The 20320-nt window shown below is 55.3% G+C and overlaps 2 protein-coding genes across 8 annotated transcripts in view; both read right to left on the reverse strand.

Annotated features, from left to right (window-relative positions):
* MAP2K7 (mitogen-activated protein kinase kinase 7) overlaps window positions 1–8835 on the reverse strand; it is a 60619-nt gene extending 51784 nt beyond the window's left edge. For 6 of the 7 annotated variants that reach the window (XR_012155757.2, XM_073319085.2, XM_073319081.2 and 3 more), the window contains exon 1: window positions 8639–8835. Coding sequence is in view for 5 of the 7 variants with exons in the window: in XM_073319085.2 (XP_073175186.1) it covers window positions 8639–8762 (124 nt within the window). In the remaining 2 variants the exon portion in view is untranslated. The remainder of the gene's footprint in view (window positions 1–8638) is intronic. The other variant, XM_073319086.2, reaches the window with a different exon arrangement.
* A 4631-nt stretch (window positions 8836–13466) lies between these two features.
* On the reverse strand, window positions 13467–18159 carry LOC140900857 (volume-regulated anion channel subunit LRRC8D-like). The gene is given in 3 exon segments (XM_073318764.2): window positions 13467–15427; window positions 15429–15896; window positions 15898–18159. Coding segments are annotated over 3 exon segments (2952 nt in total). The 5' UTR covers window positions 17131–18159; the 3' UTR covers window positions 13467–14176.
* Between the last annotated feature and the right edge of the window lie 2161 nt (window positions 18160–20320).

Here is a 20320-nt window from a genome sequence, read left to right on the forward strand (position 1 = left end):
TGCTCTGAGGGGAGGCAGACATTCCAACAGTCACATACGAGCTGTTCACAACTCTCTCCGATTCGTTTAGCCCGAATATTAAGGTGCGGCTAGGGTCAATGGGGCAACTGTGTACCAAGAGCCCCTCTACAGTCACCATAAGGTTCACCTCACTCTTACCACCGGCTCCCCCACACAGTCCTTTGCTGTGCCACATCTGTCAGAAGATCCTTGGGGCTGGTCCCTAAAGCACTGTGTGTGTTGATGCCATAGTAGATATAGGATGTTCCTCTGAGTCACAGATTCATAAGACCACAAGGGACCATTGAGATCATCAAGCCTGACCTCCTACCTAACGCAGGCCAGAGAATTCCACCCTGTGATTTCTGCACTGACTCTGCCTCTTGCAAATAAGCTTGTGCACCTTTGTGTAGAAAGACATGTAGTCTTGATCTAAGATACTCTTTCTACTGCCCCAAGAAACCGTCAACCCCACTAACTCTGCAGAGCTATGGAGCACAAGCTGGATTCTCTTTGAACGCTATCTATTTATTATAGGCGGCAAGACCTGGTGGCAGAAAGAACCCAGCTGATTTTCCCACATCTAGTTCGGTGCTCACATGGTCCTTGTACTTGTAATATCCGACAGCAGGACTGGCTGAGAAGGGGAAAAGTCTCTTCTGACTTTAAACTGATCCCATTCAATTTGGATATGGTACAGGGTGAAACAGCTGCAGCATTTCTGCCAGAAGCTATTTGTGCACAGCCTGCACGAGTCACCAGAAGGCAATGCCGATGTTCGAAACATCTCTCAATCCTGGTTTCACAGCATGGAATCTCAGTGATTGCTGTGGACAACATCAGGATCCCGAAGCCTTCTAACTGGAGCGGACAGATTCCCTTAGGTTGTTATTCCCTGGACCCTACTTTCACAGAGTTTAAGGCCAGAAAAGACCAATTCGATCCTCTAGTCTGATCTCTTTGCCTATCACAGGCCATTAAATTCCAACCAGTTACTTCCTGTAATGAACTTGATACCTTGGGTTAGACTAAAGCATTTCAGTCCTCAGGTTGTGTACCATAGGCAGAGAACAGGCAAGACCAAGGTGCCACCAGGAAATGAGGTAAGACATGCCCAGATGATCCCAGCAGGCAATCCACACTCTGTACAGCAGAGAAAGGTGAAAAAAAAACCCAAGACCCCTATCAGAGGACTCAATTGTGTAGCCTGGTTACAAGACAATGAAGGGGGAAAGAGGGTTTGCCTGCCAGAGGGGAGGAGGAATTCAAGTGGTACATAGAAGCCAGGAGGTGAAACAGAAGATTTAGCTTGATTGATGGGGAGACAACTTCACAACAAGAAGAGCTATTAGATTGCAGAAGGGTCCTGAGGAAAGCAGCAGAAGCCCCAAACTTGGGACATTTAAAACGAAAATGAGTGAAATACCACAAGGAACAATCCTCCACTGGACTCCTTAGGGAGTTGGAAATTTTTCCATCTTTAAGGCACTGATCCATTCAAGGGACTCCATACAGGCGTAAGAGTTTAAATTTATGGAGAAGACGGTATGACAGGATAACATGATTTTGGAAATTAATTAATCTTTAAATATTCATGGTAAATAGGCCTAATGGCCTGTGAGGGGATGTTAGATGGGGTGGGATCTGATTTACTACAGAGAATTCTTTCCTGGGTATCTGGCTGGTGAATATTGCCCATATGCTCAGGGTTCAGCTGATCGCCATATTTGGGGTCAGGAAGGAATTTTCCTCCAGGGCAGATTGGAAGAGGCCCTGGAGGTTTTTCGCCTTCCTCTGTAGCATGGGGCACGGGTCACTTGCTGGAGGATTCTCTGCTCCTTGAAGTCTTTAAACTATGATTTGAGGACTTCAATAGCTCAGACATAGGTGAGAGGTTTATCGCAGGAGTGGGTGGGTGAGATTCTGTGGCCTGCGTTGTGCAGGAGGTCAGACTAGATGATCATAATTATCCCTTCTGACCTTAATATCTATGAATCTTTTTAAGAACATAAGAATAGCCATACTGGGTCAGACCAGTGGTCCATCTAACCCAGTATCCTGTCTTCTGACAATCATAGAATATTAGGGTTGGAAGAGACCTCAGGAGCTCATCTAGTCCAATCCCCTGCTCAAAGCAGGAGCAATCCAACTAAACGGCTGGTGCAAAATCCTTCAGAGGTAATGAACAGAACAGGGTAATTACTGAGTGATCCACCCCTGTCATTCTGTCCCAGTTTCTAAGAGTCAGAGGCTTAGGGACACCCAAAGCGTGGGGTTTTGTCCCTGACCATCTTGGCTAATAGCCATTCATGGACCTATCCTCCATGAACTTACGGAACTCTTTTTTGACCCCAGTTATACTTTTGGCCTTCAAAACAGCCCCTGGAAATGAGTTTCACAGTCTGACTGTACGTTGTGTGAAGAAATACTTCCTTATGTTTGTTTTAAGCCTGCTGCCTATTAATTTCATTGGGAGACCCCTGGTTCTTGTGTTATGTGAAAGGGTAAATAACACTTCCTTGGTCACTTTCTCCGCACCAGTCCTCTATCAGATCCCTCTTTACTTATCTCTTTTATAAGCTGAACAGTCCCCAGTCTTTTTTAATCTCTCCCATACAGAAGCTGTTTATACCCCTAATAACTTTTCTTGCCCTTCTTTTGATGGGTCAGGTTGTAAGATACCACAGGCAATGTGTTCATTACAAAAGAGGACTGTCATTTGTTCAGATTTAAAGGGACAACAGCAGGACAAGAGTCATCCAGTCATTCTGGCTTCCTGACAAACACCTGAGATCATTAAAGGCTATTTTTGCTTTCCAAGACTTGTGCCTCTGCAATTTGGCACTAAACTGAACTTCAGACTGGTCAGTTTCACTTTTGTTTGTAGTTGGTTTCACTTTTCGTTCTTAGGTGTGTTGTTGGGCTTGCATACAGAGAGATACTTACCATCCAAAGGGAGAAAAATATCCGTTTTCTTTTATTTAAAACTAAACCACAACAACACTTAATAGCAGATTTCGTATCTTTTTTGTTATAATCACCGAAAATACTTCTAGACCAGTACTGACAAGTGTTTCTAAAGACTGTTTGCAGTAGAAGAGTTTAGTGTATAGACAAAGCCCATCTGAACCTTGGTGGTTGTTGTTGTTTACTGTATTTTACCCTCAGATACCACATCAGGGTGTTCTCTAGGCAGCATGGTCCAGCCAGGCAGTGTGGTGCAGTGGACAGCAGACGGACTAGCACTTGGGAGACCTAGGTTCTATTCCTGGCTCTGCCACTGACCTGCGTGGTAATCTTGGACCTGTCACTTACCCTTTACATGTTTCTGTTTCACCTCCCACCCTTTGCTGTTTAGATGATAAACTCTTCAGGGCAGTGACTGTCCCTCACTATGTGTATGAACAGAAACCAACACAATGAGGCCCCCTTCTGGATTAGGGCATGTAGGTACCACTGGAATATAAATAATAACCAAATGACAGTTTTTAGGGTAATAATCTAGTTTCTTTCTTTGTCACTAATGCTACCAGAGCTTATAACAAGTGAGATGATTTTTAAAGTCCAATTTACTTGTCACTATTTATACTGATTGTTTTTGTATTTAACTCAACCTGGGCAATGAAAAGACAACTACAGTCTGTGTCACTCGCAGATTCTCAGCCGTGGGTTGCAGACACTCCATGTTTAGACATGAGAGTCCCCACTGCAATTTTAAGCCAAACACTGTGCTGTTTTTACAAAACTGAATTAGAAGCCTAATCAGTTCTCTTTATTCCTTCAGACTCTCCCTCATTATTGTACCAGCTCAATGCACTAGCATGGCTGTCATCCAGAACCAATCCAGACAATCGTTCTGGATACTAACCCTTCAGTGGGCAGATTAGAATTCTGGCAGGGTTCTAGAATTCCCAGGATATGAATGAACCCGTCTTGAACTGTGAATCAATAGTGGCAAATCAACAGTGCCCAGAAATGGATGCACCCATTGCCTGTGTTAAGTGGGCTTCCTGAGAGCCCTTTAGACATTTCCAAGAAAACCCCCTTTGCTAAGCTTCTCGAATAAGCACAACTGTGATTCCCTATCTTGGCATTTCCAGCTCCCTCACATAACAAGCCAAGAGAGTTGAGACAAACACCAACTGGCCAGCACCAGCCTGCCCACCCCTGTTACTGATTTTCAATACCAGAGAAGCAACATGCCAATGAGCTTCAAAAAGGCAGGACACAGCAAAGCCTTCCTGCTCTTCCAGCCCAACAGATGAATTAAAGGAAGGTAGGCGGCCTGGGCAGCAAGGCCAGAGATCTCTGAGGAGGCAGTTGGTGCGTTGTTTTTGGGCGGGGCAACAGAATGGTGGGAGCAAGGAGGAAGTGAGCAGCTAAAACAAGCACAGATTTCACTAAAGGATTTGGTCCTTTCTCCAAGCAAATTAAAAGCCCCAATGGGATGCTTCTCATCTATACTCACTGGGGCCCAAATGCAAGATTGCTTCCTACAGTACATTCTCCAAGGCTCTGTCCAACCTAGTGTAAATGTCCAGGGGACTTCTACCATCTTTCCTGGGTGAGACCATTGCACAGGCTAGTACACTGGTTCTCAACGAGGGTTCCGTGTAGCCCTGAGGGTATGCAGACATCTTCCAGGGGGTAGAATCATAGAATACCAGGGTTGGAAGGGACCTCAGAAGGTCATCTAGTCCAACCCCCTGGTCAAAGCAGCACCAATCCCCAATTTTTGCCCCAGATCCCTAAATGGCCCCCTCGAGGATTGAAGTCACAACCCTGGGTTTAGCAGGCCAATGCTCAAACTACTGAGCTATCCCTCTCCCTGCTCATCAAGATATTTGCCTAGGCTTACAACAGGCTACATAAAAAGCACTAGCAAAGTCAGGACAAACTAAAATTTCATACAATGACTTGTTTATACTGCACTACGTACACTATACACTGAACTGTAAGTACAATATTTATATTCCAATTGATTTATGTTACAATTATATTGTAGAAATGAGAAAGTCAATTTGTCAGTAATAGCGTGCTGTGCTACTTTTGTATTTTTGTGTGTGATTTTGTAAGCAAGTAGTTTTTAAGTGTGGTGAAACTTGGGGGTACACAAGACAAATCAGACTCCTGAAAGGAGTCCAGTAGTCTGGAAAGGTTGCGAGCCACTGGGCTAGTAGATCTCACAGGCAGGAAGTCTTCCCTTAACATTCAGCCTATTCCGCCAAGATATGCCCAGTTGAAGCATCCTAAATAATTCCTCTTCTTGGTACCTATGCCCTTCAAGTCCTTACAGACTCACGAGCCCACCCCTTAACTGTGGTCTTTCAAAAAATGAGCAGTACTTTCTACTGAGCATTCTGGCTTCTATAGATGTCAGAAGTCTTGACAAAAAGGATTATTTTCATCCTCATTTTACAGCTGGGGTAACTGAAGTATGGAGAAATGACTTGCCCAGCGTAACACAATAAACCAGGTTTAGAACCCAGGAGTCCTCAACTGTTGGAACCTAGGTCTAAGCGTCTAGACATCAGTGCCTCCATTAGGTGTTCATCTTAGATATCATCTCATTTATCACCTCACCACAGCATGGATCTTTTATACAAGAGCTGAACTGGCCCTGGTTCAACTCGAGTTGGATGGAATCATTTTTGACCAAATGAACTTTCATCAAAGCTCAAACATTTTGCGGAGATGTACTGGTTTTGACAATCACCTGGAAGGTTTTTTTGTCCAGGACTTGAAAGACAGAAACCCTCTCCCTCTATAGCCTGATGGCTAGAGCACCAGCCCGGAAAACCCAAGTTCAAGTCCTCACTCTGCCTGATTTAGAATGATCTGGGATGAAGAACTCTGCTCTGTATCAGGTAGAGCAGGAATTAGAACATGGGTCTCCCACATTCCAGCCCAGTGCCCTAACCACCAGGCTATATAACATGAGACACACCCATGCTTCTCCCCTGCCCCTCCACCTACCTGGGCCCAAAAATCTCCCTGAATAGAAAACCTCAACTTTTGACCCAATATCAGCAATTTCACATTCATAAAGATGTTGGAAAGCCTGTTTGTGTTCCAACATGGAACAAAAATAAGTTTCCGCCACAACACGGAATCATCGTCCTCCTGACACTAGAGCCATCTACACTCCAACCTATGCTGACTGCTGACAGAGAGCCTGCTGTTCCAAAGTAACAAGTTTCAGAGTAACAGCCGTGTTAGTCTGTATTCGCAAAAAGAACAGGAGTACTTGTGGCACCTCAGAGACTAACCAATTTATTTGAGCATAAGCTTCCGTGAGCTACAGCTCACTTCAACGGATGCATCCGATGAAGTGAGCTGTAGCTCACAAAAGCTTATGCTCAAATAAATTGGTTAGTCTCTAAAGTAACAAGTGTCTTCAGTTGCAACAGGAATCCAGGATGCTCACCACCTTTCTCTGCCTCACAGTCACGAAGAGAAAGCATTAAAATCTCTCCCTCAAACACAGTCCATATTTAGTGCATACAGATCAGCCTTTGAAAATTCTACTTGTCCTTGGCAAGTAGAGAGTTTATTTTTCATCATCACCATGGTAAAGCTAAGCAAGTAGATTGGGTTACTAGACAGTAAATTCCTAAGATGATTTTCTGAGGCTGGTATCAATCAGCTTACAGTTAATTTATTCATCTTTTGGCTTAAAACAAAGCACACTCAGGACAAGCACCCAGCCACAGCACAGTCTCAAGGTGGTAACTACACAACTAATTGGGGAGATGAGACACCAATTCTGTGCCGTGGAGGAAAAGAAGCGAAACAGCTACTAAGAGCCTGCTTGATGAGTAGCTTTTGAAAACTCATCACCTTGTAATCGCTCTCCAGAAATTATTGCCTGATAGGTAACTGGGCCAGCAGGAGAATCTAGCACTCCCAAGGCTTGTTGTGAGCATATAATTACATGATCATGTAACCATCATTTAATTACACAATCCTCTTTCTAATAATTTAAAAAGCCCACATCACAATAATATCTGAGCTGCTCACACTCATTAAGGAACTTTACCCTCATGGAAGCCCTGTCAAATAGGGTGGTATTATCCACATATTACAGATGGGATACTGAGGCACTGGCTAGATTAAGTGACTCAAGGTCTGTGCCTAAGGCAGTAACTGAACTCAGGTCTCCCAAGTCCTAGTCCCACCGCCTTACTCACGATTAGAACATGTTTCCTACCCTCATTCAGCCACACAAAGCTTCAGAAGTAAAAGCACTGTTCTTCCTCTCTGACTGACTAGCCTGAACCCAAGGCAGAAAGGACACACAAACCTTTCCACATCTAACTATCTCGCACAATTATGCAACTGACTGACATTTGCTTTTTGGTAGCCTCAAGTGTGCTACAAGTCAGTTTGCACATGTGCACACACACATGTTCGCCACATGCTCCAAGCCTGGCTGAGGTGCCAGTTGACAGGATAAGAAGAGACTGGCATTTCCACCCAAATCACTGCATGCTCAGAACATTAAAAATATCATCTACCTTATTCCCACACCCACCAATTTAGAGTCTTGCACATGTACCCTCTCCTAAGGCCTCAGTAGATGACCACCCCAAAAGCACTTTCACCATTAATATTGACAGGTCACCTATGGGGAAGCCCTCATCCTGTCTCCAAACAAATGGAGTGTTACATACCAGGCAACCTGATCAGCTCACTCTCTCCTCCCTCACTCTGCATAGCCAATGGTCTCTCCCTTCTCCTCCTCATATAGGCCTGGTGGTAAGGGGCAACCCCGGTTCTTATCATCTCTACCTGAACATCCCTCTCCCACATATACAGCAAGCAGCAATCCCTGCTGTACTGTCCCCATGTCCCTTGGGGAGATCCTTATTCACTTCCCCATTCCCTCTTCTCCCAGAATATGGAGAGACTCCCAATCATCCTTCCACCCCTCATCCCCCCAACACCATTATGATCCCAGTCCCATCTATTCTCCTCCTCCCATCACAAACAAAACTGTCACAAAGAGTGGCAGAGTCCCCTCTGCTGGTCGCACACCCTTCTCCCCTCCATCATGGCCCACTGCGCTGGGCCAACTCCAAAAACCAACCTCTTCAGCCTGGATCCCTTCTTTCCCCCAGAACAGTCCCTCCCTCCCCCCCCCCCGCCCCAACTGCAAGCCCACCTGCCTCAGATTCCTGTCTCCCTCCCCACTCAGGGCCCTCCCTATCCCCCTTCTCCAACCCCCCAACTCCTCCCCCCAGAGGCCCACCTCGCCCTCTTTCCCCGCACAGATCCCTGTGGCCAATGGCTCCTCTCTCACCCCCACCCCACCTATCATCCCAGAGGCCCCTCACAGCCTTTACTCACAGGCCTCAATCCCCTTCCCCTCACTCCCCAAGTCCCGCCCCTCCCTGCCCAAACCCCCTTAGGCCCCTCCTCCCCTCCAGGGCCCCAGTCTTCAAGCACCCCCTCCCACGGGGACCCCCCCACCCCCAGAGCTCAGACCCCTCCCCTCGCGCTCCTGCCATGCCGGGGCCCCTCCCACTCCAAGACCCCCAGAGCTCAGACCCTTCCCCTGCCAAGCTCGCCCCCCCAGGCCCCGCCCCGGGGCCCCTGTCACCCCCGGGGCCCCTCCTCTCGCGGCCCCCCCCCTTACTGGGCCGGGCCCGGGCTGGGCTGATCTCCAGGTTCAGGTCGATCTTCCGCCGGGCCTCCCGATTCTCCTGCTTCAGCTTGGCCTCCAGGCGGGACAGTTTCTGCTCCAGCGAGGACGCCGCCATCTTCCCCCCGGAGCCAGCGCCGCCTCGCAGCCAGAATACACAAACACCACGCTGCGCAGGCGCCCCATGAGCCCGCCGAGCCGCCGTAGCTCCTGGCGAGCCACGCTGCGCAGGCGCGGGATTGAACCAGTTGCGCCGCCGTAATCGCGCCACACACCCACTACCGACGAGGGGCATTTGTACGCATGCGTCCGTGCCGAGCTCTCCGACCGCGCCCCCTGCCGGTTGAGATGAGCTCCTCGGACTGAAAAGGGACCGCTGTGCGTGCGATTCTGGTGCCCTCTTGTGGTTGTTCGTGGGTATTTCAGCCTGCTCATCCTGTGTCGGACAACTCTTAATGCGCATGCGCCCCGAGCCAGCTTGTTGGAGGCTTCAGGGCCTGGGTTTTAGAGAAACTCTCCTACGGGATTCAGAGACCTCCCCCTCCCCGGGGACCCTGCCCCTCCCCCTCCCCCTCCCCGGGGACCCTGCCCCTCCCCCTCCTCTCTCAGCCTAGGGCCCCTCCCCCTCCCCGGGGACCCTGCCCCTGCCCCTCCCCCCTCACCCTAGGGCCCCTCCCCCTCCCCCCTCAGCCTAGGGCCCCTCCCCCTCCCCGGGGACCCTGCCCCTCCCCCTCCCCCCTCAGCCTAGGGCCCCTCCCCCTCCCCGGGGACCCTGCCCCTCCCCCTCCCCCTCCCCGGGGACCCTGCCCCTCCCCCTCCTCTCTCAGCCTAGGGCCCCTCCCCCTCCCCCCTCAGCCTAGGGCCCCTCCCCCTCCCCGGGGACCCTGCCCCTCCCCCTCCCCCCTCAGCCTAGGGCCCCTCCCCGGGGACCCTGCCCCTCCCCCTCCTCTCTCAGCCTAGGGACCCTCCCCCTCCCCAGGGACTCTGCCCCTCCCCCTCCCCCCTCAGCCTAGGGCCCCTCCCCCTCCCCCTCCCCCTCCCCGGGGACCCTGCCCCTCCCCCTCCCCCCTCAGCCTAGGGACCCTCCCCCTCCCCGGGGACGCTGCCTCTCCCCCTCCTCTCTCAGCCTAGGGACCCTCCCCCTCCCCGGGGACCCTGCCCCTCCCCCTCCCCGGGGACCCTGCCCCTGCCCCTCCCCCCTCAGCCTAGGGCCCCTCCCCCTCCCCGGGGACCCTGCCCCTCCCCCTCCCCCCTCAGCCTAGGGACCCTCCTCCTCCCCCGGGACCCTGCCCCTCCCCGTCCTCTCTCAGCCTAGGGACCCTCCCGGGGGACCCAGACCCTCCCCCTCCCCCCTCAGCCTAGGGCCCCTCCCCCTCCCCGGGGACCCTGCCCCTCCCCCTCCTCTCTCAGCCTAGGGACCCTCCTCCTCCCCGGGGACCCTGCCCCTCCCCCTCCTCTCTCAGCCTAGGGCCCCTCCCCCTCCCCGGGGACCCTGCCCCTCCCCCTCCCCCCTCAGCCTAGGGACCCAGCCCCTTCCACTGCACTCCCCCCATCTTCCTCCTCCCCCCACTCTTGCCTGGGGACCCTTCCAGTCCCTCTGCCACTCCCCACCACCTTCCTCCTCACCCAGCCTCTCACCCTGCTACCACCCCCCCCACTAGAGACCCTCCCCCCGACTCTCCCTCCTCCCCCAGCGTGGGAAACCTGCCTCTCCCCCAACACTCCCTAGTCTAGCAGTTGTGCCTCCCCCTTAAACCCTTCTGGCCTGGGAGTCCTGGGGACTCCCCATCCCCAGTCTGCTGACTCCTGGGGAAACCCTGTGAAATCCCCCCCATTCAGGGGCCACCCAGCTCCTCTGAGGCGGGGAGCTGGGCTCCAAATAAACCTCATGTCCCGCCAGCAGAATGGAGAGAGAGCCACAGTGCACCTCACAGCCTTGCACAATAGCGGGACAGGTTGTGGCTCAGGGCCCCAAAGCCAGGGCCGGGCTGGAGCAGACCAGGCTAAGAGGGGCTGGGGCACCAGACTGGGGATGTGCTCACCCCTGGGGCGTGCTATGGTGCTTTTATCCGACAGAGAGATGGACGTGATTGCAGAGGGGGGAAGAAGTGGATCCAGAAGTCCCAGCAGGATAGGAATGGGGCATCTGCTCTGGGCGTGACAGCCCACCTGGCTGCCTGAGGCTTCCAGTGCACCCGGGTGTGGGCCCGGTGGCGTCTGATTGGGCTAGTTAAAAACGTGGCATCTCCCCCAAAGGAGCCACAAAAAGTTCTAGCTGGGGCTGGTTGTCACATCAAAAGCCAGATTTTCAGAAGAACTCGGGGCCAGATTTCACTGCTCCTTCACCCAAATGGATTTTTCCCCACCCCCCTTGTGGGGCTCACCCCCTGCATAGGGGCCACATTCTCCCCTGGAGCCTACTCCCCACCCATTAGGACCCAGATTCCGCCCTATGGCTCACCCCCCAAAACAGAGAGCCCAGATTCTCCCTGCCCAGAATGGGGGGCCCTGTCTGTCCCCACCCCACCCTGCTCAGTGCCCAGCAGCTCCCATTGCGGCACGTGACAGCCATCTTTTCAAATGAGCTCAAAACGCCAGTGTTCAAGGGCGCTTGAAAATCTGACCGTGCATCCCTCAAGCCCCGAACCTGCACAAGTTTTGTGGGACAGGATCCTGGTGCAGGATTTGGGCCTGGGCCCCTGGGCTGCTCGCCTCACTCAGAGGAGAGCTCCAAAAATGCACTAAAACAGGGGTTCTCACAACCAATTTTTGGTGGCCTCAGAGTGTGGCCACCAACTCTTGCTGGTGGCTGCACCTGCACTTTTTCCTAAAATTATTTATTTTTCCTAAAGTTAATTAAGTCATACGCATATATATCAATCCAAATCATTGTCCTTTATTTATGTCAGGGTTGGGTTTTTTTTGCAGACCCAACAATAAAAACATGCACAGTTATCTCTATTCTTTACTGGACCTAACAGAACAGAAACACAAAGAAGGTGCTTTGCACGTTCTTGTCTTTTTTATTATTGTTTCTTTTGCTTTTTTTGGTAAAAGTGGTTGTATAACAATTCTGAAGTAAATTTTAAAATGCTTTTACATAATAGAAGTCCAAATAATAATTAAAAACATATCTGGGTGGCTTGGTCTGGGGAGGAGAGGGGAGGGGAGAGGAAGGGAGGCACGGCTGCGGCTGGCCAGGGGCTCCTTCCGGCAGGTGCGGGGGCTCGGGTCTTCGGCCAGCCCAGAGCTCCTCTGGATGAGGGAGCGGGAGGCACTTCGGGCTTCGGTGAGCCCAGGGCTCCTCCGGGCAGGTGCGGGGGGGTGGGTCTCATGGCTGCGGCCAGCCCAGGGCTTCCCCGCTCACCTCCCGCCTCCTCACTCCACCCTCGCCACCTCTCTGCACCCCTGCTCGCCTCCTCACTTCACCCCCAGCACCTCTCTCCACCTCTCTCCACCCCCACCGCCTCTCTCCACCCCCGCTAGCCTCCCACCACCTCTCTCCACCCCCTCTCGCCTCCCACCACCTCTCTCCACCCCACCACCTCTCTCCACCCCCGCTCGCCTCCCACCACCTCTCTCCACCCCCACCACCTCTCTGCACTCCCGCTCGCCTCCCGCCTCCTCACTCCACCCCACCACCTCTCTCCACCCCCGCTCGCCTCCCACCACCTCTCTGCACTCCCGCTCGCCTCCCGCCTCCTCACTCCACCCCACCACCTCTCTCCACCCCCGCTCGCCTCCCACCATCTCTCCCCACCCCACCACCTCTCTCCACCCCCACTCGCCTCCCACCACCTCTCTGCACTCCCGCTCGCCTCCCGCCTCCTCACTCCACCCCACCACCTCTCTCCACCCCCGCTCGCCTCCCACCACCTCTCTGCACTCCCGCTCGCCTCCCACCACCTCTCTGCACTCCCGCTCGCCTCCCACCACCTCTCTGCACTCCCGCTCGCCTCCCGCCTCCTCACTCCACCCCACCACCTCTCTCCACCCCCGCTCGCCTCCCACCACCTCTCTGCACTCCCGCTCGCCTCCCGCCTCCTCACTCCACCCCACCACCTCTCTCCACCCCCGCTCGCCTCCCACCACCTCTCTGCACTCCCGCTCGCCTCCCACCACCTCTCTGCACTCCCGCTCGCCTCCCACCACCTCTCTGCACTCCCGCTCGCCTCCCACCACCTCTCTCCACCCCCGCTCGCCTCCCAGCACCTCTCTCCACCCCACCACCTCTCTCCACCCCCGCTCGCCTCCCACCACCTCTCTCCACCCCACCACCTCTCCCCACCCCCACTCGCCTCCCACCACCTCTCTGCACTCCCGCTCGCCTCCCGCCTCCTCACTCCACCCCACCACCTCTCTCCACCCCCGCTCGCCTCCCAGCACCTCTCTCCACCCCACCACCTCTCTCCACCCCCGCTCGCCTCCCACCACCTCTCTGCACTCCCGCTCGCCTCCCACCACCTCTCTGCACTCCCGCTCGCCTCCCGCCTCCTCACTCCACCTCCACTCACCTCCTCACTCCACCCCCACTAGCCTCCCACCACCTCTCTCCACCCCCGCTTGCTTTCCTCCTCCTCACTCCACCCCCGCTCACCTCCCACCACCTCACCCCCCCCCCCGCCCGGCTTGCCTCCTCACTCCACCGCCACTCTCCTCCCACCTCCTCAGCCCCCCTCCCCCCGCTCGCAGCCAGATTCCCACCCGCCCCCCTCACCCTGCTGCTGGCTGGCCGCTCGCCTCCTTACTCCTCCGCCAGGGCCCCCCACCCGCCACTGGCCTCATCACCCCCCCCCCGCTGCCGCCTCCTCACCTGCCCCTTAAGCGTTGTGTGTCCCCCCTATGTCTCCAGAGAGGCAGCACATGCCGGAGCAACAGGGCGGACGGGGAGGGGCTGATGCTGCACAGGAAACTGCCTTGGCCGCAGGGAAACCCCCTGGTGGCCACAGGCGGCCACGGTGGCCGCATCGGAGAAACGGTGCACGGACACATGACTCGTTTTGTTTTTAGGTTGGCTGAGAGATTCCCTCCCTTGTCCTCGTCCCCCTCTCCCTTGCATTTGAAATGTGTGCCTTGTGGGGCTCTAAGCTCTTGCTGCTCCCTAATAAGCCAGTGGAACTCACTGCCACAAGGTACCACTGAAGCCAGGAACAAGGCAGGTTTGGATGTTTCCACGGGTAACGGAAACGTCCAGAGTTAGAATGGCAAATACTACAACACAGTGGAGTTTAGGGACAGATTTGCTGCTCCAGGGCATGGGCTGTTGGGGGCTAGGAGGAATCTTCCCCTGGGTCCAGGTTACTCCATTGCTGTCCACTGGGTGCCTCCTTCCACCTTCTTCTGAAGTCGCTGGTGTCGGCCACCGTAGGAGTCTGGGCTAGATGCGCCCCCTGCTGCAATCCAGTCTGGCTATTCCAGTGTTTCACGTGAGGATTTCAAGAGGCTGGTGTCCACACTGATTAATGGAGCCCCCTCTAACCCAGTGTCCCATGGTGTGAGAGGAGGTAAGGAGCTTATCTGTGCTGACTTGGGTCATATCCTCCTTGCTGCCTCATATCCAGGGGGGAAGCACTGGGTATTTTGGGGAAGGTGTCGTTCCTCCTCTAGGCCATAGGGTGGCCCTGTAGCCCCTCCACAGCAGATCTCCTGGTTCTGCAGGTGTAACAGGCTATGGATCCACAGGGCAGCTGATCTTCCAGCTGCTGTGGCTTCCCTGACCCTTCTCCTAAGCCCGGTTGTCCAGGGAGACACCATCCAGCTGGGCTGTGCAGGGAGAGCCCATCCCCCCAACCTGGGCTGCCCCCCTTCAGTTGCCACCCCAGATTCAGCTGCACCCAAGCCCCTTTGTGAGCAAGGAGCATGGGCCAGGGTTGCCCTACTTGGGTGGGGGCTAGATTTTGCTCTGTGGTTATGATGCAGCAGGTGCTGTACTTGGTACAGATGCAGCCACCTGGACAAGGGGGCTCCATGACCAGCAAGGTCTCCGGAGACCCAGTGCCTGGGCTCTGTCCACTTGCTGCTGCTAACCAAGATCTCCTCCCTGTGCCCCGGAGCTACAGACCAGCCACATAACAGGCTCCCCAGCTGTCCACCCCCCAGGGACGTTTCTGGAGCAGCCAAAGGCCTCTCGGGGGAGAGAGCAGAGACGGGTGTGGCGAGCACCTGATTCACATGAGACGGCAGGGTCTCGAAGAGGATGTTGTCCACACTCAGCCCAGTCTGCTTAAGCAGGGAGCAGCAGCCTAGCTTAAGTGGGAGTGACTCCGAGGGGTTCCCTGTCAGCTCCAGCCTGGAGATTAGCACCAACCTCCCGATCTCAGCCGGCACCGTGGTCAAAGCGTTGTCTGCCAGCTGCAAAGATGTTAGCTCCAGACAGGCAAAGAGCTGGCTGGGCAGTGCCCTGATCCTGTTGCCGGTGATGGAGAGGTGCTGCAGCGTCCCCAGCTGGCCAATCTCCGCGGGGAGGAGACGAAGGAGGTTGTGGCTGAGGTCCAGGTGCCTGAGTCTCTTCAGGGTGAAGAAGGCATGGGGCAGAGACTCCAGCTCATTGTGGGATAGCACCAGCTCCTCCAGGCTGCCCGCTGCCCCAGTGGAAGCAGACAGGGTGGCGATGCAGTTGTGCCGCAGCTTCAGGCCGGTGAGCTGTGCCAGATGCTGGAAGCCAGTCCCCTCCTCAAGGCTGCGGATGCCGCTGGAACGCAGACCCAGCCTCTGCAGGCCGGTTACGTGCCAGACCAGCGGTGGGATCCTCTCCAGCTGCTGGGGGCTGCTTGTCTTCTTCAGGACCGCCCAGTGCCTCCAGCTTGGTCCCGTCGTTCTGGATGCAGAGATGGCGGAGGTGGGTGGACATAGAGCAAGGAAGCTTGGTCAGCTTGGTCTGGAGCAGCAAAATCTCCAGGCTCTGGAGCTCCCAGAGAACCTCCAGGGCCAGCACATTGGAGCAGAGGTGACTGGAGAGATGCAGCTGATGCAAGTTCTTCAAGGAGTAAAGCCAGGAGGGGATCTTGGTGATGTCAGTGAACTGGACGTGCAGCCCCCTGAGCCGTTCCTGCAGGAAAGCCAAGGCCATGGGCTCCATCGTGGCTGGGCAGCGGTACAGCTGCAGCTCAGACAGCGCCCCCATCTGGGCCACCTTGGCAGAGAGCTTCACCTCCACCATGCACTCCAGCCGCAGCACCTCCAGGTCTGCCTTCTTATTGACAGCCTGGGGCAGAGCCGGAAGGGCACAGAGCCTCAGCTCCAGCCGGCCCCAAGGCGTCCCTCCCCACCTGCCGCCGCAGCTCCTCATAGTCCCTGCGGTGCTCCTGTCCGATCTCCAGCAGTTGGCTCTCGCTGATGGTGGAGAGGAAGATGGCAATCCTCTTGGAGCAGAGCGGGTCATATTGGTCAGCCATGTGCAGCAGGAAGGCCAAGTCATTGCAGACATTGGGGACAGACCTGAAGCTGCTCTCCTCGCTGGCTCGCCCAAAGGAATACTCCCTGAGCGGCCTCCGGAGGAGCCAGTAGAGGGTGTAGACCCCCACCAGCCCACTGAGCAGCACCAGGGCCAGGTAGCTCAGCAGCAGCTTCTGCAGGATGTAGGCCAGGCTGTGGGTGCAGGAGAAGGTGGCGTGGCCAGCGAGGTCCTCCAGGCCCGGCCGGCACATGTGCCTGAAAGCAATGGTGCCGGCAGAGCTGGAGGTGTAGCCCAGCACGGCCAAGAGCTTTGCCACCTTGAACACCGTCTGCCCCACGTAGACCCAGTAGAGGAGGCTGGCAGCTTCAGTGTGCGCCCGGAAGGTGCGGATCTTCTCAAAGAGTGCCTTGGCCTGCTCCCTGTCCTTCCGGTCCAGGATGGTGGCGCTAGGGAAGGAGGATGCCTGCTCCGCCTGAGAGCCAGCGCCAACCTGAGAGATCTGGGCAGAGCAGGGTTTCATCCGGCCAAGCTTGCCTTCCGAGGGCTGGCAGGCTGTCTCCGAGAGAGCCTTGGTTGTCCAGGGTGAGTGGAAGCACTTCCGGAGGATGGAGAGGAACAGCTCGATCCTGGAGGACGTCTTGGGGTATATGAACCAGAAGTTGTTACAGACCATCAAGAGCAGCGCGTGCAGGAGGGCCAGGTATGGGGAGTACTTGGAGTGCCACGGCAGCGCCTGGTGGTAGCAGACCTGGCCAATGTACAGGTACTGCTGGTAGTCAAGGTTGGTTGGGTGTCCACTGTGGGCAGCAGGAAATTTCCTCCTGGTGCCGACCGGAGAAGCCTCGGGTTCTGGGCCATCCAGAGGCCCTAAGGCAGGTCTGGGAGCTGGGGACCCACTTGCAGCCATGCTGGTCCTGCCGACAGGCAGGCACACCACCTGATCTGTGGAGATCAGCAGGGTCCCTGCGATGATGGAGATGGCCAACATTGCCAGGACCAAGTAGTCGGTGAAAACGTCCCACCAGGGCTTCAGAGTACTGAACGGGGCCCGGCCGTCACTCAGGCAGGCCACTTCCGTCAGGGAAAACATGGCTGGTGGGAGGGAAAGGATAAGGGTCAGTGGCTTAGAGGTGTTCTGAGCCTGGGTTGGTCCTTGGGAGATCCTGGCTCTGCCACAGACTCCCTCTGGGATCTTGGTCACATCACTTCGTCTCCCTGTGCCTCAGTTTCTCCATCTGTAGAATGGGATAATGATCCTTCCTTTGCCCATTTAATCTGTGAGCTCTTTGGACCAGGGACTGTCTCTGACTGGGTATCTGTGCAGCACCCTGCACAGGGGGCCCTGATCTCAGCTGGGACAGGGACTGTCTCTCACTGTGTGTCTGTGCAACACCTGACACAATGGAGCCTCTAAGTGCTACCATAATACACCTAACAGAGAAACAGTTAATGGCATAGAAAGCCTTGAATGTGGAGGTTCAAAGATAGTGAAGAGACATGAGGGGTGGGTGCTGGGCGTTCCCCAGGGTCCCCTGCCCTCTTGCCACCCCGCGAAAGGGCCAGCACACATGCTGCTTCCATGTTTGCTCAGTGATGAGGTTCCGCCCTTCTCCTCTTGCCTCTGTCTTCTAGGGGACATTTGAGGGCCTGCTGGTCAAAGAAGCTGAGAACCCAGAGCTCAGCTGGGGCCCTGTGATGAAGTGGGAATTTTTTTGCTGTGTGTGCCTCAGTTTCCCTCCGTACTTTGCATCGCTAACCAGTGGGGGAAAGGGCCAGGACACGAGCCCTGAGGCATGTGTCTCACCTGGCTGTCTGGGGTGGACTGAATGGCTCACTGAAGGACTGGCTGGAAACCAAAAAGATAGTGGGAACCCCAGCGGCCAGCACATCCACAGCTAGCAACCAGGGGGAGTTCCCCACTTCTCCACTTGCCAGTCCAAGGCCCCAGCTCAAGAACAAAGGGAAGAAGTGGCAGGGGAAGTGCTGTAGCCAGGGCTCTCACCTGGGTCTGACAGAGAGAGAGCCTGAAATGGAGCCCACGGCTGCTTGGCTGGGTGGGGTGCTGGCTTGGCGAGGTGGATATGTCTTAACCTTTGCTTCTCTGTGCTCGCCTAAGGACTTCCCGTGCTGTTGTAATAGACCCGACTGTTTGTAAAGGCTGCTTGGTGTCACTGCAAATCTTTCCCAGGGTGCGTTGGACCCTGAGGAGTGAGCAAGTCTCTGGCCCGGCATATGTCCCAGTTGGACTCTCTGGGCAAAGCTCCATGGGGTGAAGCAGTACGGCTGGAGCCCAGCGGCTCAGTCTCAGAGACGGGGAGGTTGCGTGGGCTAACCTAAAGGAAGAGTGGGACCCCTTGGGGATTGTTTAAAAGCGGGGGTGTAGCAGTACCAGCCTGCAGTCCCTCTGGCCACCCACTCCTGGGGTTGGTAGATTCAGAGGTCTGGACCAGGTGATCCCCTTAATAACCATCTTGCCACTGTAGCCCTTTGCTCTGCCACCTCCCCACAGGATCCTGCCCAACAGAGAGAGCGAGAAACTTGGCAGAAGGGCTGCCCTGCAGTTTGAATGCACAGGAGTGGGCGAGAGGAGGCGAACCAGCACTGAAATGATGTAGCAGAGGAGGGGTTAAATGTTGCACTCTGCCTATGGAGTGGTATCCTGACTTTGTGTCTCAGGGAGGGCCTAGCACCTTCCCATGATGCTCTCACCAAAGGGACAAAGGACTTACTGCTGCTGCTGGCTCTGGGAGTGGCTCCCTTAGCTTATGAGGCAGCTGCCTGGCTTCCTGATGCTGTCGGGCAAGAGGTGCAGTCCTGGCTCTGCATATGAATCGCTGCTCTGTTCACAGGAGGTGGATGTGCAAAGTGCCCAGCTCCTCCTGGCAGAACCAGCCCCCTCTCACGTGGGGCACCTGAATCCAGGCATCTCGTCTCTTGGGAGCCCAAGCCAGCATCAGGCGCCAATGGAGGAAGGTATTTCACCTCCCAGAGTCTGAGCTCATGCACACCCCATCCCTCCCTAGCAGGGCTGAGAAGGACCAATGGAGCCTTGACAGTCTCCCTGTTAGGCCTTAGACTTACGAGCCTTCTCCTCTCCTCCCACGAAGGACATCGCTCACTTCGTCCCCTGATTTCCCTCCACCCTGCTCAGATCCACCCTGATCTCATGCCAGGAGAGTGAACCACTGACATCCGAAAGGCTAGACCTTAAATGGAGTGGTGTGGCCTAGAGTCAGGACTCCTGGGCTCTCTCCCCAGCTCTGGCAGGGGAGTGGGGTCTGACGGTTACAGCAGCGGGGGCTGAGTGTCAGGACCGTTGCTGGGACGGTTATTGTTCCAAACCATATGAAGTGCAGTTGGGGTGAGAGAATTAAATGCAATTCTAACAATTCTTTGCCTTCTCATTAGAAAGAATTGACAATGTCCCAGCCAGGGGACGAATCCCCGCACCTGTCTCACCACGGGCAGCCCGGAGCGATGCCGTGATGTGTCCAGCCTCACACAGGGAGTGGCTGGCAGAGCCAGGACTCCAGAACCACAGGCCAATGCGCTAACCACACAGCTGCCCTTGGCCACCTGCTTACCTGGGGCAAGGCATGTAAACCGGCTCGGATCCCTGCCCCCTCCAGTGCTCTGAATGAGACCGTTTTCCCCAACCAGCCAGCTGCTCCTACCAGCTGGATTTATCACCAGCACCCTCCCCCCTCCGAAACCTTTCCCAGCACCCAGGGTGGTGCAGGTACCTCCTCCCAGCTACAGAAGTAGCTCGCGCCCTCCCCACTCCTGCGGAAACAGAACCAGATCCCCGTCTCCATGGGGCCGGATCCCTGTCGCCGTGGGACACCCTCTTGAACAGCTGGCTCTGGCTCTGGCCCCCTTTGGGGTTAGTCCAGGGATGTTTTTTGGGGGGAGAAAAGGGAACGAGAGAGAAAGACTGGAAGAAGGAGAGAGAAAGAGGGAGAGGAATGGCCCATGACCCAGAAGAGAACAAAGTTTTCTCTCCCTGCAACTAACTAACTTGAGTTCTTTATTGCCCCTCAGCTCTGCTAACCGCTCCCTGCCCCACACCAATCCCAGGGGGAGCCCCTTACTCATACCCAGCAGCCTCCCCACCTGCTCAGGCCCGATCCTGCCCGGCAGCAGGGGGTCTGGCCCCCCTCTCTGGCCCGGGGAACAGCCCCAGAGAACCTCGAACCCTTTCCTTCCCACCTCCTGCCTCTCCTCATCCAGGCCCCTTCCGCTCACCTGCTGCTGAGCCTGGGGCTGCCGCTTGCCCTAGA

Source organism: Lepidochelys kempii, chromosome 20, assembly GCF_965140285.1.
Source record: "Lepidochelys kempii isolate rLepKem1 chromosome 20, rLepKem1.hap1, whole genome shotgun sequence".
Taxonomy (NCBI): domain Eukaryota; kingdom Metazoa; phylum Chordata; order Testudines; family Cheloniidae; genus Lepidochelys; species Lepidochelys kempii.